This window comes from Haliotis asinina, chromosome 2 (assembly GCF_037392515.1).
Source record: "Haliotis asinina isolate JCU_RB_2024 chromosome 2, JCU_Hal_asi_v2, whole genome shotgun sequence".
NCBI lineage: Eukaryota > Metazoa > Mollusca > Gastropoda > Lepetellida > Haliotidae > Haliotis > Haliotis asinina.
Genome location: NC_090281.1, coordinates 68,948,918 through 68,968,385, shown reverse-complemented (window position 1 = coordinate 68,968,385; position 19,468 = coordinate 68,948,918). Strand labels below are relative to the sequence as shown.

At 37.8% G+C, this 19,468-nt stretch overlaps 2 protein-coding genes across 2 annotated transcripts in view; one reads left to right on the top strand and one right to left on the bottom strand.

Moving 5' to 3' along the window:
- Nucleotides 1–19,468, bottom strand: part of LOC137274208 (gem-associated protein 5-like) — a 183,713-nt gene that overhangs the window by 97,102 nt on the left and 67,143 nt on the right. The gene's annotated exons all lie outside the window — the stretch shown is intronic.
- LOC137274608 (uncharacterized) lies at nt 14,368–16,574 on the top strand. The gene is made up of 4 exons (XM_067807888.1): nt 14,368–14,386; nt 14,696–14,854; nt 15,436–15,536; nt 15,810–16,574. Exons 1-4 carry the CDS (start codon nt 14,368–14,370, stop codon nt 16,572–16,574), a joined length of 1,044 nt encoding a protein of 347 aa, XP_067663989.1.

Here is a 19,468-nt window from a genome sequence, read left to right as displayed (position 1 = left end):
CTATGAAAGTTGGGCCAAGGCCCTCACAACTATATTAATATAAATAAATATTAATGTATTGTGCAAAATAATGTTACTGACTGCTGATTTTATTTATAAATGCAAACATCTATATGTATCGATCAAGAAAACATGAAACAGCTCAAAGTATTAAATAAGAAAACTTCCCAAAGTACAGGATTAACTTTTTTTTACTTTTTATTGTGGTCATTTTGACTCGGGTTTGTGATCTTTTTGACTTTTCTTGTGTGGCCTTTTTGTGTGGTCCTGACTAGGACCAGTGTGGCCATTTTTTCATGTAGCTATTTTGACGTGTTCCCTGTCAAAGTGGCCACAAAACATCCAAGTCAAAATGGCCATAACAAATAGTCAAAATGGCCACTTTAGACCATTGGGGAGAAACATTAATAGCTCGTGATCAGTGGCCCTTTAACTCACTCAAACTACAAATATGACCAGGATAACCTACAGGCTTTTTATGTAGCATTGGTGTGTATTCTCTCTCAGACGGGAGTCTGGGCAGCACTTAAAGACAAATTGCCCTAATTTAAACAAGAACATAGCCACATACCCTCTACATAATGGAAATGGTTATAAAGCTGTTGCTTCATCTCTGAACTTCTAACTATCTGGCATTTCTTCATAAGGAATGGTAATTTTAACAAACACATCCAAAGTATTCGGTCCAGAATTCAGTAAAATGTTGACATGGATATGATCAATACTTCAGAACGTCCTTATATAATTTCACACACAAAGACAAAATTCAGTTGCTGTTACTTCAAACCTTGTTATAAGATACACACATAATTATGCTTGCAGGCAAGTCTGGATACTGGATTACACTCCTAAAATACATGTTGCATCAATGACTGCCATTCAAATACCGGAAAAATGTGTTCTGATATATCTACAGCTTCTAGAGTCTCAGATTTTAATAGTAAAGACATTTCTACCTGCTGAGATCCTTACATTGCAAACAAAACTACACCAATCACAAAAAGTAGGGTATATTCTATTTTGCGAGAATGCCACTAGCTAATGGCAATGCATATGTAAAAAAGTAACATATATTTATACAGAAGAAACGTTTCTAAAGTAATGGAATAAATTCTCTTATTTTCTCTTCATCATCTGTCTTCTCCTTGGTTTCAGCCTTTACATTTTATCAATCTTGTACATGCAATATTCCATACTTTTTTGGTTTAATTTTAAATTTTTCTGGGTGGGGGTTGTTATATATTTACTGTAGCGCAATCCTTCAGTCATTACATGCTCAGCTAGACTGCCTCTGTGGTGTAGTGGTTAGAGGGTCTGCCTGGAGAGCGGAAGGTTGCAGGTTTGATCCCTGGCTAAGTCATACCCAAAAATGTTAACATATGGTGCTCGTTGGTCCCTACCTGGTACTCAGCATTAATGAGTTCAAGAACTGGTCAGCTTGGAGTTAGCATAATGTGTCTGAGAGGGATATCATGCTTAACTGTAGCATGGTTTTACATTAGTCAGCTAGAACTATAAAAGCACTATGTATGTTACATACAAAAGACTAGACTCATGCTTAGTCTCTGAATATATATAATTTTGATAATAACAAACTAACATATATAAATTTAAAGGAGACCAAGGGAGACCAGTAGAGACTGTGGTAGAGTAACCAACAACAAATTTCTCTGCTGGAAATATCTGAATCAAATTTCTGTCGAATCTGGACTGCGGAGTCCTGAGGGACAACAGATCACTGAAATATTTCCCCCAAAATTCACCTACTTTTCCTAAGTCTCCCAATCCAAACTTCTTTTGTATGTTACATATAATCCAAACTTGTTTTGTATGTTATGTATAACATGTACTGAGAATTTTCTTTCACAATAAGGCCTAATCAGTTTTATTGCTTGCTTTACGGATCTGCCAGTTTTATTTTTTAAAGATTAAGAAAAAATAATATAAATTAATTTTTCCCACTCAAAAAATAAAATACTACGGTAATTATTAGCCAAAATTGTGAACTTACATGAAAATACTTTTTAGATTGTACTTTGCTCCATTTATACTTCATATATTGCCAAAAGTAACATAATTTTAGCATTTAGAAAGAATATTACTCCAACTGGTGATTTAGTTTCTATTTTTTCCCCCCTCTTGCTTTTCGGCTTTCTGTGGACAAAAAATGTGTAAAACAAGAAACAAAATCGGTCTAGCCTAATTCAGTTTTCAAGATGTAACATTCTAAAGACTCTGAAAAAGAATGCTGTCCGCCAAACCCTTTCCCATTCCATGTGTCATATACAAAAATGGTCTTCTTTTGGAGTACGAAAGTTAATGCTCTGGACTGAGCAGAAGTGAAACTTTGGTTTGTTGCTCAACAACACACTCAGCACATTACAGCTTAATGAAAGTTGCAGCCTATTGATTATCGAACCAGACAATCCAGTGATCAACATCATGAATATCCAAGTATGCAATAGGATATGATGACAAAGGAGGAGGTCTGCAATTGAAATAGCTACTGGTGTGCTGGCCAAATGCTAGCTGATTGTGAACTGAGCCACTGACATTTCAATGTTAATTAATACACTGCTGATCACTCTATGCCGTTAGTCACTTCTATCACAATCATGAGTTGTTAACCCAGATCTTGTTGAAGTGAAATTGGATAAATGAACAGAGGAATCTTGAATGATATTAAATAGGGCTTACACTGAAGCATCAAACTATCGAAGTACAGTCATCGCATGCTTTGCGATACTGCGGATAATCTGTGGTTCGAATAAAAAAAAGTCGAACTGCGATCACATCGCTTCATGATATTGAAAATAGCTCATGAATAAATCCGCTGTTGCAGTGTTTCTTGTACACATCCATTGTTTTTCAGATGCTTGAAACATGCAGGGTTTGCTCAATAATAATCATACCAACAGCGAAATAGCGTAGTAACTTAGTTAAAAGATAAGACATGCCATCAGTCGAGTGCTTACAATGTTTGCTGTGTGCAACACACCATGCTATAGCGGGTAAACTGTCATCTGAGAACGTATGGTGTCAGAAAACACATTTTATTTGATTAAATTCAGTCACATTTTTATTCATTAAAACTGTTGACAGAAACAAGGGAAACAACAACTTCCGCTTACCACATTCGTGAGGGTCCGTTTTTCCCGCCTACCAATGGCTTCACACTCTTAGCAATCACGAACAGATTACAGTCTCGTTCATAATCAATGGACTCAGAGACCAAAGTTACTGACTCATTGAAGTAATTTTTAACAATTAAATGGTCAACATTTTGCTTTTTACAATCAAAGTTGCAAGTACCACGGGAAGTCAGTGGTGACTTGTCAGACTGTCTCCAACGTAAAATGTATCCAGACAGGTAACAGCCTGTGTTCATTGTCATGCTAAATATGTTTGCAGAAAACATGCATTATATACTAATCCAATAGCAAAATATATTATATCTGTTACAACAACTGCTTAATATATAAAATATTCTGATTATGGAACCGAAATTCTTTGATGTAATATTATCGTATCGTTTTTGACTGAATCACCGGTACATCGGACCAAAACATCTGTGCACACCTGATCGCTATTTCCAACAGAAGCAACAATTAAATTATCATCTCTAGTGATTTTTGATTGCAAGTTTCGCATTCATGTATGTGTATGTTTTCATTTTCAAGTTTTGTTTATTTTCAACTTTACGATACGATATATTTTTGACTGAGCACAATACACGAAATAGCAGTTTTGTTATGTCCTTGGAAAATACAATTTTACTTGACCTTTGCTCCACATTATGTAATAGTTACTATCCATGGACCCCAAGACCTGCGTTATGGCGAGGGATGACTGTATGGCAATTGTTGAGCAATTAATCAATGGCAGAAACGAAAAAGCTATTGATGGCATGTGTGACTATCGATAGTTTAGTAACTGCCTACTACACTTCACCATGTTATCTCATGAACAATTCCACTGATAAATACAAAAACCACTCGATTAGTTCACCTTGATTTAGAGTTATCCACTCCTGCTTCATTGAGTTTAAGTAAGTTTATTTCTTCAGTAAGAGGCCTCATTGAATTTATATTTGAAATGTTTACTTCATCTAGGTTTGAAGTATTTTGTCAGTTATTAAAAGAGACTGAAACTACTTCAACTTGTTTTTGTTTCATATAAACTATATATTCATATGATTTCAAATGGCACAACTAAAAGAGAAAAAAGAACATTGCATTAGTAAAGAAATAGTTGGTCACATTAGTATATTGCAGCAGACTATCACAGTAGTTGTTACTCCCTCAATTATCACCGCTAATATTAAAGTTCTGGCTAGGAAGAGTTTCCATGGTAATTCTGAACATATGGAGGTCAATATATCGTGACCATGTCATGTAAACACAATGTTAAGTTAGTGAAGTACTAATATAGATTTTTATTCTGCTCTGAAAGGGAACCCTGATACCCTGATGAAAAAAAAAAAAAAGAAAAAAATGCCAGTCCTCAATTAGCACATCTGTAGTGGAAACAGGTGTCCCTTGCTGTCGTTATTGATGCAGGCAAATTGAACAAACATCATGGTGCATTTAGGTCAGCCATTTATTAACTCTGTTGAATAAAAATACTTTTCAGTGAAATACATGATCACTGTTTTTCAAAAGCTGGCATGTCAAATTTCAATGGAAATCATGTTTCTTAAAAGCAGAGCACAATTTCAGCCTATCATAAAATGTATGACATTCACATGAACCAGCCATATTTTCATTTGGATTGTTTGTGCACATTTTTTCACAACATACATCACTGTTGTCACACAAGTTGTAGTACAGTAGTGTTCACAAAATTTCTTCATAGATACATGCTTAAACTTTAACCTGACCGTACGGCAAGTGAATTTGAGAATCTGCCAGTCCACGCTGAAAATAACCCATCAGGTAGGCAGGTAGGTATTTCAAATGCTGATGACAGCAACAAGTCAATAATATCATGCCAATTGGGACAACACAATTGGCTTCACCCATTGTACCCATATGAGGACTGGAACATGGGTATTCTGCATGACAAGTGAATACTTGAACCACTAACGTACCATATCGTCCCCTCATGTGTAAGGGTAAAGTCCAGCATGCTATAAAGATGGAAAAGAATAACCTCAAACTACCTCTCCAGTAATCGCAAGAAATACAAGACAGCTCAATAATTCCATGATGCTGAACATGCACACCACTGAACCCAATGCTAATACCTGTTGCATTTCAGCTCTTCTGAAAAGAAAAAGAATGTTTTTTTACCCAATTCAAATCTAAATCTACGATTAGTGATAATTCACAAAATAACTCACTTGCCAAAACATGGAATGTAGGGACTGGTTACATCAGAAAACTGCTAAAGAGAATATTTTTATCATAATTTTGCATGATTGAAAAGAGTTCTTTAACTTTACATGTCCTAGTGAGTGATATATTTACAAAATGGCCCCTTGGAAATTCACCAGCAACTCAGGCCAAGTGACTGGCAGTTTACTGGCCCGACTGAATTCTTGCTAGCAACATGCTAACAGGCCAGAGTCTATTTCACACAAAGGCCTGGATACCATCACCGAGTTTGAACTCGGAACAAATTAACCAAGACTAAGAAAAAAGAAAGCAAAGGAAACTGACAGATCTAAAGGAGGCATGGATTAACTACATCCCCACTATTCCCAAACAGTGTACTCTCCAAGGCCATAGTTAATCAATAGGTACACAAATACGCCATTTGTACAGTGCCACAAGAACAACAAGCTGCTACGCAGATGGTCTAATTGTGATATTGAACATAAGGCTTAGACTACTTCTATAAACCACATCCAGGTTAAACAAAACAAGAAGACAAAGTCACTAATATGCCCTGCCATGGCAAAATATTCTTCATGAATATGTCTACTAGTTATGATTATGTCCAATGTGTTTGGCTTGTGTATAGTCAAGTGAAGGAGAAATTTCATCATCATTATCATCATCAACAAGCCAATCTTATCTTACTCATCATGATATTGTGTGGCATCATCATCGTCATCATCATCATCATCATCATCATCAACATCATCACAATAACCATCATCATCTTGCAAATCTTTCCCCTGTATAAATCCTGTGGCCACAAACTATCTTTAGGACTGTTCATAATGTAACAAAATATAATCCATGTTACAGCTCCAAAATAAGCAGTAACAGTCCCCAAGCTGGTGAGTTTACAAGGGTCAGGAATAGCCACAGCCAATATGTATAATGCAGTAATGGCCCCCCGTGGGATTATAATGTAACTGTAATGTGGATGTGAATGTTCACGACATGCACATGGCCTGATCCTGGTAGGAAGACTCTCCAGAAATGAATGAATACCTACATCATGTGGCACCCATTTTGGATTGTATTGACTTGCATTGTGTTCTATGGTATGTGAGTTTGTTGTCCAATTGAAAGTCCAGCTGTATGCATTGCCGATAAATCAATGCATATTAGCATGGACAAGCGTGCCATCCGTCCATGATCAGCCAGTTCCATTTGAATTTGACAGCAATTCCTCATCACCTTCTCTTTCCACAACCGTGATGACCTATATTCTGTTTGCATGAAACAGTATCATCAATCTTTAAGATGATTCTGGTATGGCCGCTAGTCAATAAGCAGGTGGAGTTCTTGAGATCTGACAGTGTGAATGGTAGCACGTGACTGAGTTTAATTTTATGCCACACTCGACAATATTTCTGCTATGTGACAGTGGCCTGTAAATAATCAAATGCGGACCAGACAATCCAGTGATCAACAACATGGACATCGATCTACGCAATACTGTCCACTCATCTCTCTTTTGCTGGTCACGTTGGGCTACGTATTAAGACTGGGATGATTCATACAGATCTTGCCTCGATTCGATTTCCAATATTGGACCCTCGATTTGATCATTTTCAATTTGATTTTTCACACAAGTGAAAACATCAGATTTCATTTAACTCTCAGAGTTGGCTTTTTTAGCATAAAATCCATTGTCAACTTGGTGATGTCTAACTAACATCAATTCTCATTGGATAATTAACTTGTAAACCAGTCACATTTTCTTTACTTCAGTACTCGTTAGTGCTTGAGTTGGAGTCAACATGTTTTTCTGGCTGTGTGGCAATGATTGAAATAGCTATTCAAACATCAAATCCTAATTGTCAGATAATGGTTAAAAACCTAAACTAAGGTGTCACCATACAATTTTCGATGAAGCAAACCAGTGATTGAATGAGGGAGTTTAGTTTTACGCTGCACTCAGCAATATCCCAGCTGTATCACTGGCGGTGGTCTGTAAATAAACGAGTCTGGACCAGACAATCCAGTGATCAACAACATGAACATCGATCTGCGCAATTAGGAACCAATGACATGTGTCAACCAAGTCAGCGAGCCTGACCACCCGATCCCATTAGTCGCCTCTTATGACAAGCACAGGCGTCTTTTATGGCAAGCATGGGTTGCTGAAGGCCTATTCTACCCCGGGACCTTCATGGGTCATGAATCAAACCAAATTGTTGCAGCTATATTCCAGAGTGAAGAAATGGGCTTTACACATTGTACCCGAGTAGATTGTGTCCAGGCCTTCAGCATGACAATCTGACGCTTTAAGCATTAAGCTAACGCACAACCCCAAATAGGATGCATGAGAAAAGCTGCAATCAGGCATGTCTTCACCATCACTTTGATGATTCAAAACAGCCTCAGTATGACCCAAACAAATTTAGAAACAACCACTGGAAACATGCATAACATGCATAACGTGAATTTGAACAGTCCTCAGTTTCTGGCATGTCAAAGTGACTCACCACTGTAGAGCTAATGGCATTATTTGACACAATGTGGCATTGCTTTGAACCAAGTATTCCAGTTTCATTATGGCATGGCAAACTAAATGAAGGAGGACAGATGAACATTTTTGTTAGAGCATGAACACATGCAATCAAATGAACCTTAAGTGGCTGTGATCAGTTCTCACTCAGAATTCCAATGACAAGACAGGGGTTGTGATAATGCAAGAGAGTTTGGTTCTACATTACATTCAGCAATATCCAGCAATACCAGTGCAGGGGACACCCAAAATGGTCTTTACATATAGTACCCAAGGGGGATTCAAACTCAGATCTTCATCATGAAAAGTGAACACTTTAACCTCTAGGCTACCCCACAGCCCCTGTGCCACCAAGACTGCTTAGTGCAAGTGGGTCTTTGAGGTGTATCTGTTTATTCCAATGTGGGGGCACCAGGGTGGGAGGAATACTGTCAGACTAGACTATGTGGACATTACATCTAAGAAAAAACATCAGTTCCAGTTAGCTCCAGTTATGACATATATTTGAACTGCAGGATAATTTGACAATTTCATCTTATATACATACATAAATAAATAATAAGTTGTTTGGTGGTCATGGGTACGAGGAACATAAACTATCATCAAGGGTGCCTCAAAACATGGTTCCTGAGGGAGCAGTGAACAACATATTTATCTTACAAAACACCTCAGTGTTAATTTTGAACTGTTTGAAGCGTGGGTTTTGGATCGTACACTTCAGAAAATCTCTCTCTGTCTGTCTTTCTCTCTCTGTCTGTCTCTCTCTCTGTGTCTCTCTCTGAGTGTGTGTGTGTGCATGCATGTGCATGTGTGTGAACATTTTACCACCTTCATAATCCACACAAAGTGTAATTGTATTAGTCTGTCGTACAGACCCTGAAGTATAAATATCCAAGAAAGCCCACACAAGTCTAGAAAATGTGGCAAGTCTAGATTTCCATAGCTTCAGGCTGAAAATGAAGAAAGTCTCAGGGCTCCGTTTTATTATATTATTTTTTTTCACTATGAACGTTTTTTCAGTAAAATATGTTCATTTCAGAGACCAACTGTTAGTCTATAATTGTATGTACATTTCTCTCCACACTCTCAATGAATCTATGACAACTGCATGCCCTGCATGTATCTGCATAACTTGCTCTCAAATACAAGAGGATTATAACAATGTCTCTCATCCCATCATCAATAATGCATGGACCATACTTACTTCGACCAAGGCCACACACTTGACTTACAGAGAGGTGACCAGGATATGTTATGTGTTCAAACAATCAGTGAACATCTTGATATCAAATACGTTTTTGTTGACAAAAGCTTTCTTCCGATGTATAAATAAGCAGTGGATAGTAAATATTCAGATAAACGAAATCACTCATAGTTGGGAACAGATCTGAGTATTATATCCTGATTGTCTATCAAGCGTAACTGACAGGTCAATTTAGATTACTGCTAATTTCAGCAAGTATGACATTGATTTACAGTAGATTGATGTGAAAGACTGATAGGCAGTTGAGTCAGTGTGACTGAATTTTAATTAATTAATCATCTTTCTTGCCTCTTACAGTCATGAAGTTCATCATTCCAAGTCAAACAAGCAGAGTCTGAGACTGGGAAGAGAGAACATTCTTTGCCATGTTTATTTGTACAAGATGTACATTGTGAAGTTTCATTTGCACTTTCTTTTACAGGCATGCCTTGTCAGCTTCCATTCTTTGATAATTTCAAGGTGGCCCAGCCATCAAAGATGTTGTCCTTGGTATCGTGAGTTTGAATTCCTCATGAGGTTTGTAAGCACTATACCTATGTGTCTTGATTTCACCAAATGTGCTAAACATCTGCACCCACCTTACCTCAGGCTCCCCGTACTTATTAAGGTGACACAACGGGACATATATGTTGTATACTTCAAAGCTAAACAAAACTCAATCACACTTCACCAACACTACATGTATCTCTCAAACCAGCCTCTAAAAAACACAAGAACTCTGAATTCAATCTCAATTTGATATATCTGAACTGTAGTCGTTACTGTTGTCACCATGATTTACAGAAAATTACCTGATGTCAAAATGTGGTAAATAGTAGGCAAGATTAGGCAGAGAATGTGATGGGTGACAGGTACTTGGATTACCTGCTGTACCTCATTTTCATAACACCTGTTGGCTACTAGATTAGCTGACTTGGGTGATACAGTTCTTGCAGCTTAATGTCATCATGGCTGTCCCTTAGCCTGCCTTGAGTTTAGATCTCAAACAGTTGGAACATGTAGTAGGCTCTGGGGTACATGATACAGTAGGTCAACTCACCAGGACCTTATACTGTATTCATATACAAAAAGTGCAAAGTCCAACAGCATCATGGAAGTCTCTGATTTCTGTGTGATGACTGGTATTTGGAACTAGGATGTTTGCCAGTTAACTGCTCAGTGCTAATTAAATGTCTGACCTGCCTTACGTTCTTTTTTTTGGCATTATTGAACAAACACAGTTGATATCTTGATGAAAGTTCCAAATTGAAATTGACTTCCAAAAACATTTCCATGACTCCCTCTCATGACACCTGGGGGAATCATGACGACTCCTAACTTTTTATGCCTAGGGTAGGTGACACCCGAAATAGGCTTTACACACTGTACCCATTTGGGGGATCAAACCTGGGTCTTCAGCGTGTAGAGTGAGTGTAGGCTTCCCCACTGCCCCCATTTACCGGCAAAGAGGAAATGTGACATTCTGGTTTCACTCCCTTTGCTTCTGGGAAATACAGAGGGACTGCTAAACCATTATACCATATGCAGCAGCACCACCAAATATGGTCACACAATCCATACTTGTATCCGCACTTGGTAAAGAGGTCCTGAAAACCTATAAGAAATAATTTGCGTGTCCCTGCTTGCAGAGTGAATGTGCCATCAGCATGATGTAACCTTGTACAAGAAGACCAAAGCATTTTCCTTGACCAGAAACTGATCTGACCAAATGGTTGTCCCTCCGGCAATGACACTGGGTAATTACTGGAGCGGTTGTTGTTTTTATGGGTCAATCTCTCCTCTTGGCAACATGAAAAATGGTCTTAAATTGATGCCCAGTTCCCAACAGGTTGTGAAGCTTGGTACTCTTAGACCCGATGACACTACATCTGGCTGAGGTGTTTGAATGGCATTTGGAAGTCACATGCATAAGGAAGAGAGTTCCATGGATGTTAACCTCTTTATCATAAGGAACACAACGTTTCAGAGTATATCCTCCCTCCTTCATCAGGTAAAAGGATGTACCCTGAAATGTTGTGTTCCTCATAACAAAGAAGTTGATATCCATAAAACTCTTTCTTACATCTGGCTAGACAGGATGAGGTCATCTGTGCCTTATGATGTTATGATATCTGTGAAATATAGTATTTCATTTATAATTGCTGATTTTACTGACATAATAAGTACATAACTCAGTATCACTATAATTTGGCAAATATAATGTTTTCTATTCCTTACATATAACGTTAACAATTTGAAACAGCTAATAATCTGAAATCATGGCAACTGTAAACATGACATAATGTACATGTAAGTCGATATATGTGAGGAAGGTAGCTTTGACTATTTCAATAATAAAAAGGTCAAAATTCAAATTTTGTTTAAAAGGGCACAGAGACATAAATGCATAGAACAAAATAATTTTCAAAACAACTAGATAAAACCTACAAGGCCAAATCTGAATTAAAGAAACTTCAATAATGATATTTTTTAAGTGTGAGGGAAGATTTGACCTTTTACTGTTTCCATGTAAATGTCATACATGACTTTCTGAAAAAACTTTAATGTTAACTCCAGTTCTTCACTTTGCTAACTGGAGATCATCACTCAAGAACGATGTCGTGACTAACAGATGTTATCTGTGCCAGAAAGCATCAGAAATATCCAACACAGTTTAATTGTTCGAATATCATATCTTTGAAAACATTTGCTGCTTATCTTATTTCCTTGACTTCTGAACTTGTGTTCACGAATCAATAATGATAGGTGACCAACAGAAAGTTTCATCACATCATGGTTGTGAATACACACTGTCCATGGTATATATTCATGCAGTAGTTATCAAAACTGGCATACTGCAGACTTCTTATCAAATGACCGTCTGCTCACATTTGTTATGCAATAACTAGCTGGTGACATCCATACCATACCAAAGACTCTATCATGATTTTAAAAAGCTTAAGCCTTGAATTTCTCATGATGAATATAGGAGACTAGCACCTGGGAAGTGATTATTATGCAGTTGCATGATCTTTACTCATGCAACGTTTCAGACAACACAAAAATCACTAAATGATTGAGAAATTTATCACAATACAAAGATACTGGTTAGTTAGTGACTGACGTATAAGAGAAATAATTCTTGACAGATCCCACTTCATGTTGAGACAGAGAAAAAACACAGAAAGACACACATGGACAAACAGACAATCATGACAAACACAGAAACACAGACAGACAATCATGACATACACAGACACACAAGCAGACAATGCAGTCAAACACAGACACAGACATTCCTGACAAACACACACTTGCAGACAATGCACACAGAAACACAAGCAGTCATTATGCACTCAGGCACACAAAAGTGCAGTCAAACAGACACACAGGCACATAATCCTGATAAACACAGATACACAAGCAGACAATGCAAACACTGACACATAAGCAGACTATGCAGTCAAACAGAGACACATAAGCAACCAATGCATTATGCAGTCACACACAGATACACAAGGATACAACGCAGGCACCTACCCACAAGCAGACAATGCAGTCAGACACACATACAGACAATGCAAACACCTACCCACAAGCACACAATGCCGTTAAACGAAGACACAAGCAAAAACAAGACACATCAAGACAATGCACACAAACACAACACATGCAGACATTTACAGACAATACCAACACAGAACAAGCGTTTGTCACTAACATTGTAATGTCCCCCACCGCTATGGAATGAAATACTAATACCATATTCACTACTTCTTACTTTTTGGTCACACACAATATGTAAGAAATGACTGGTATCTGGATAATCACCCGATGTAGGCTGTCGACAAAATTGATGACTTTGGTTGCAATGTTTCATATCACATTAACATAATTTTGGAAAGTGAAAAAAGTGTCATGGTCACATTGAAATAAGATCAAGGTCACCCAAATCAACTGATGCCGGTGTAATCCCTGAAGGTAAGCTATGAACAAATTTGAAGATACTGGGTACAACAACAACAGTGCATGAGATATCAGGTTAACCAAGACTTTGAAAAGTGGTCAAAGAGTTCTGGTGATCTTGTCTACCTAATTCCCCAATGCAGGCCATCACCAAATTTGAAGACATTGGGCATAACAGTTCATGAGATATTGCGTTGAAAGTAAGTTTAAGGTCACCCATATCACCTGGTGTCTGTATAATCCCCCAATATAGGCTGTCACCAGATTTGAAGACATTGGGTATAACAGTACATGAGACACTGACTGCGTTAACCAAAGTTGAAAAGGGGTCGAAGAGTTGGGGTGACCCAGAAGATAAGGCCAAGGCCACCAAAATCAACTGATGTTTGAGACCCCCGATGTAGGCTGTCGCCAAATTTGAAGACATTGGGTATAACAGTTCATGAGATATCACGTTAACAGGACTGTCTCTATAATCCCCCAAAGTAGGCTGTTACCATATTTGAAGACACTGGGTACAACAGTTTGTGAGATATCGTGTTAAGAATAGGGATGTACATGTGTACAGATGTTGCTGAATGCATAGTCCCCCATTCGTGTTGCGCCAGGGAAAAAAAGTCCCACAGAACAATAACATACAGACCCATCAGGACAATGTAAACAAACAGGGACATCAGGACAATGTAAACAAATAGAGACGTCAGGACAATGTAAACAAACAGACACACACACAAAATGCAGCCAAACAGTGAGAGAGTTAATATTCAGCTTGATATTGGCAACACTGCAGCCATATCGTGACGAGAACAGATTTTAGCAAGATCATTATGCAATACAATAATTTCTAATAAAAGTTGATGCTTGCAAGATAGATTTCTAATAGTCTGATGGCATGAGAGAGAGAAAACATTATGTATTGTTTATATTTGGGATGTCTATTAATATATTTAAAGGCTGTTAGTATTGCGTTTGCTTCTTCTGTAAAAATAAAGCTATTATCAGGTAACAAGCCATTTTCCAGTTTCGCGACAAAAGTTCGTTTAGAGTGATGTCCCTTTGCAAAACCACGTGACCGCGGGCAAACGGTCAAAACAAACGGCTGTCAAATTTTGTAACGTGTTTGACGGTGCACCGACCACTATCTGACGTGTACACCGAGAGAAGTTGAAGATGCCTTTCCACCACTGTTGCTATGGCTTGTGCAAGTCTGATAACAGGTACAAGGATCGCCATGACGTGGCACACGTATTTTTTATTCCTTTTCCGAAACCGAAGAGTCAACCGGAGAAATGTTTGAGGTGGACGAGGGTCTGTGGTCGAGAGGGATTTGATGTGAAAAGCATCACGAGGCACACGTACATTTGTTCCAAACACTTCGTAGGTGAGTTTTTTTGTGAATATGCTACTCTGCTGTGTTTGTTTGCGTCAGGTGAAAGTGAAAATTGAGCATGTATCGTCAATGCAAATCATTAATCTCTCGAACAATGAAAAAAACTACAACCTGAGTCACAGATATATAAGTGGTTACATGTTGTAAAATAATGCACCTATGCAAATTTTTAAACGGTTGTTTCAGTGCTCGTGTTAACTACAACTGGTTTATAAATATTCTGTCAGGTGGCCGTGGACCAACTGTGGATTTCCCCGACCCAGTCCCTGTAACCTCCACGCCCTCGAAGCCCAGACCACCACCTCGTCAAAGACAGGCTGATCGAGTGACTTCAGACACTCCATGCGAAAAGAGAAGTGTGGAGGATGATGTCTTACCTACCAAATGTATGCATGTTTAAAAACATTCACTTTAGCATGTTGCTTTACAATTAATGCATTGTCTTGTTTTGGATTGAATCCTTTTTATGTGATAATTGTACATACTTGTATATGCTCTATGTTAATATTCGTTCAGTCTAATTATGTTCAATTATTTAGCAGGTGAAATTCAAACGGGCATGGACATTGTTGGTCCAATGACAGCTCTTGGTGATCATGCCTACTGCACTGTCAAATCTACTGCTGATGCCTCTACACAAACAAACCTGTGTTTTGATGACATCAGCACATACACAGATGATATGCTGCAGAACCCCAAGATGTTGACAAAAAAATTAACAATGGATAACATCACTAAAACAACAAAAGCAGCAAGTTTTACACTGGGAAATATATTACATGTTGTTGTGTATTAACATAAATACATACAAAATACCTGCATATATAAATGAAATAACTTAATTATTATACTGATAAATCCTTTGGGGTTTTGCACTGTAAGCAAAATATAACATTCATGTTTAATTTATTATTCAACTTCACATAGTCAATGAAGATAGATAATCAGTTTTACACATTTACAACAGGGCTCAGTATTGCCATGCTCATGTTGGTGTTCAACTGGCTGGAAGACAAGGCTGCCAGGATGACCTACTGGAGAGGACAAAGTGAGACAAAGCAGGATGGGGTGTGTTTGTCATTAGTGGTCATGTCAGAACATATCAAAGGATCTTACATACTATATACACCATTCCATACTGGTTACATTTTCAGAAATAGTTTATTATGGTCAGAACATAAAGACATACTACTGATAATAAAGAATGTTCCTAATTAATACATCTCTGAATTTTAGCTGGCAACCAGTGCATTATTTCCAAAATAGTTTCTGACAACATCAGTTCACAATGTAAATGGTACAGCAGAGTAAATGTTAACAATTTCCTACTTTGTATTGCAGCAAAAATCCAGCAGAGGCCCCTCAAGACTGCTCTCTCTGTATAAGGAATTCATCATCACTCTGATGCGTCTATGGCGAGCTAATGATGTGGAGCAGTTGTCAGATTTATTTGGTGTTTCAAATTCCCACATAAGTAGAATTTTCAACACATGGATCAATCTGATGTGCAAAGAATTATGTTTTCTTATCAAGTGGCCTTCCACAAGACAGGTGAAACACAATCTTCCTAAATGTTTTAAATATTTTCCAAATACCAAAGCAGTTATTGATTGTACAGAATTTCTACTTCAAAAACCAAGCATTCCTTCCAGCCAGAGAGTAACATGGTCATCTTATAAACATAGAAATACCTTAAAGTGTTTGGTTGCTTGCTCTCCTAAAGGTTCATTTACTTTTGTTTCAAAATTATGGTCAGGCAGCATTTCAGATAGGAAGATAGTTCAGCAGTCTGGTTTCTTAGATTTACTCTCTGAACATGATGACATCATGGCTGATAGAGGCTTTTTAATAAGAGATCTGTTAGCCTTTAAGAAGGCAACTCTCAACATACCACCATTTTCTCATGGGAGACAACTCAGTTCAGTAGCAGTTACCAAAACTAGGAGAATAGCAAGTGCTAGAATACATGTTGAGAGAGCTATTGGTAGGCTGAAAGAATATAAACTATTACAGGGTGTTATTCCTTTGAAAATGAAAGGTTCTCTTTGTCAGTGTGTGAATGTGGCAGCTTCACTGTGTAACTTGGACAATGTTCATGCTAAGTAGACTTTGGGTTCATTCAAAAGAAATACATGTACCTCATACAGTAAACAGGAAGTTTCAGTCAGAGCTGACAAAAGTCTTCATCTATTTTACTTGTTTAAAGTCTGCAGCAATGAAGGAAGCAATTGTTTTACATAAATAGATTTGATTTTTCTGATCATAGACTTAAAGAATTGTTCATGAAAAGGTACATTAATAACATGTATACCTTTCCTTGTGTAAATGACCAGATCACAGGACTGAAATCCATATATGCCTAATTGGCCTTGAATTTGATAATAATAATCACTGTCATCTTTAAGGTGCCAATTACCATCTTTCAGGTAACACCCCCTATTTTGTGCAGGACTTTTAGGATCACAGTCTCGCAAAGCCCATGGACATTTAATTTCTAACAGTTTGTCTTGATGATTTTCTTTGCATTGACATTCAACTGTACCATCCACTGAAGTACCAAGGAAAGGATTTTCCTTATCAATCAATAAACCTTTTATTTTCACAGATAATTTTGTATGTCTCCTTCTTTCAATCTGTGTGTACATTTCTTTGGCCTTGCTTTCCCTTTTCTTACCCCACACAATAGCAGATGGTACATTGCTAATGTCAGTGCTAAGACTGTCATGGAGCAAACATTTCACTAACTTTGAGCAGTCAATGTTTTTGTTCTTTTCAAAAGCATCTGCCCTGGTGCAAACACGTTTAAAATTTGAACTAGTCACCATGCCTTTTCTCATAACTGACCATGTAGGATTCTCACTCTGCCCTGTTGTTTCATGTTCAATGTAACTAATGTCATCAGGACAATATTTCAGTCTATCAATAATGTCCTCAGAAATGTCAGAACAAGGAGGCAATTTCACTGATTTCACCTTTTCCAAAAACTTTTATATGAATACTTAACATTTTCATGTTTAAGCTACATATCACATGTTGCAAACTGAAATAGAAATATTTCAGTCATTCTAACCTGATGCAGTGAGGCTGCAAAATTGGCCACCTGTTCAAGTGATGGATTTGATCTGTCACTTATTGGTCGAGGATCAAAAGTATCCTGGCCATAGTCACTACTTGTGTCAGCAAGCGTTTGTCCATAACTGCAACACAGTACAGATTGGTTATACATATAGCAACATTAAATATATTTCCATTTATTTCCTGTTGTTTGTCATTTATTTAAAACCAGATTATGTTATATATTATTGACCACTTACAGACTAATGTATTGAAAATCCCCATATATCCTCGTTTTTCTTTTTGTACCTGATTTTCTTGACTTTTAGGTGAGCCAGTGGCACAGGCTCATCATGAGGTCTTGGTCTTTTGGTCCAAAGGGAAGGGCCATCAGTGATGCTCTTTTTCTCAAAAGCTTCAATATCAAAAAGTGTTGCTGCTATATGTCTGCAGGCTCCATCAGAACTGAAATATGTGAAAAGAATATTCATAAAGGGTTTTATTTTTCAGGATAACGGTTACTTCAACAAATATTGAATATGTAATCTTCATGAGCAACATCAATAACTACTTTCACAGTATTCTGACTACGTATACAGAAATATTAGGAACTTACAAATATTGGCTATGATCCACTGAAACAAGGATGTAAATGCTCATTGTTTCCAAGAGTTTGGGACTGGTTGTTTCTTTGCAAATTTAAGACAGTTGGGAAATTTGGCTTTAATGGTATTTAAGCTTGTTTAAGTTTTATGCTATGTAGTCAAAAACAGCCAATCCATTTAATTTTAAGGATCATTATGAGATTTAGACCTTCCCAGTGTTAGATCACTTACCCTCCTGGGCACTGACAGTAAGCTATCTTAATGTCAACATTCATTTTGTCCACAGCAATCCATAGGTTGTAGAACTCGGACTTTAAGTAGGTCTTGTCCCGTTGTGTTGGCTTCACAGATGCTTTAAAAATTCCGACGGTGTCAGTAGCATCAACATACTCTACACTGTTGACATGCCCATCAGCATACAAGCGATAGTCTTGAAAAGATTTGTAAGCACGGAGCTTCCTTCTGTCGTAATCGGGCCTGAACGACACCAAGTAATTAAATACGTCATATGTTCCAATTTCCGGGGATTGTGACAAATTGTTAGAGTAGCCGGGTATAAGGAAGGGATCAGAATTAATGTTCAGGTGTGATAATGTTTGGGATGCGCAGTTTACATCGGAAACATCATGCAAGACGGGCAAATTCAAGTTGGCAACACACTCGCACAAAGTGATCAATTCGCGACGAATGTAGCCTGTAAATGTCACACCACGATCTTTCAAATACATGTTCAACTGTGGTACAGTCTTTGACGAGAACATACTTGATATTTTCTTCAAATAATGATAGCAGGCCAAAGGTAAACAATATCGTCTGTCGACAAAACAAACGGAACGTCAACCTGACAGCTGTTGTTTACGTGTTGTCATGCCCGCGGTCACGTGTCACAGAGGGCAGATAACTCTAAACGGCAAAACTGGAAAATGGCTCATTGGGAAGATATTGTTCTTCATCCAATGACAAGAAACTGCACCACCATCCTTGGATCCATCTGTAAATGCAGTCAAACAGAGATACAGCATCATCATCTTGCCCTGAACAGTACTAACAGCAGATGGCAGAGGCACCAAGCAAGGCTGCAGGCACTGAAGTTACAAGCAGGAAGTAGCTGCCGTATCTGCAGCATTGTGTCTTCCATATCTATGTCTTCCATGTAATCAAATTGTGATTTCAGGTGTCACAAGAACTGATAAGACAAATCTAATCGATTATTTCCCACTTACTTAGAAGAGTCTCTACACCAGCTGCAGAATTTTGCCTATGTACACAACTAAAGCCGGTGGGAAAGCTTGAAAAATAATTCTCTTTCCGTGTTTAAGTGGTTGGACAGAGAATAAAGTT

Bases quoted from the DNA above. Each gene is read 5' to 3' on its own strand.
- LOC137274608 (XM_067807888.1), top strand. The intron at 14,855-15,435 runs GTATGCATGTTT...CATTTACAACAG, and splicing joins TGATGTCTTACCTACCAAAT to GGCTCAGTATTGCCATGCTC. The intron at 15,537-15,809 runs GTGTGTTTGTCA...TTTGTATTGCAG, and splicing joins GTGAGACAAAGCAGGATGGG to CAAAAATCCAGCAGAGGCCC.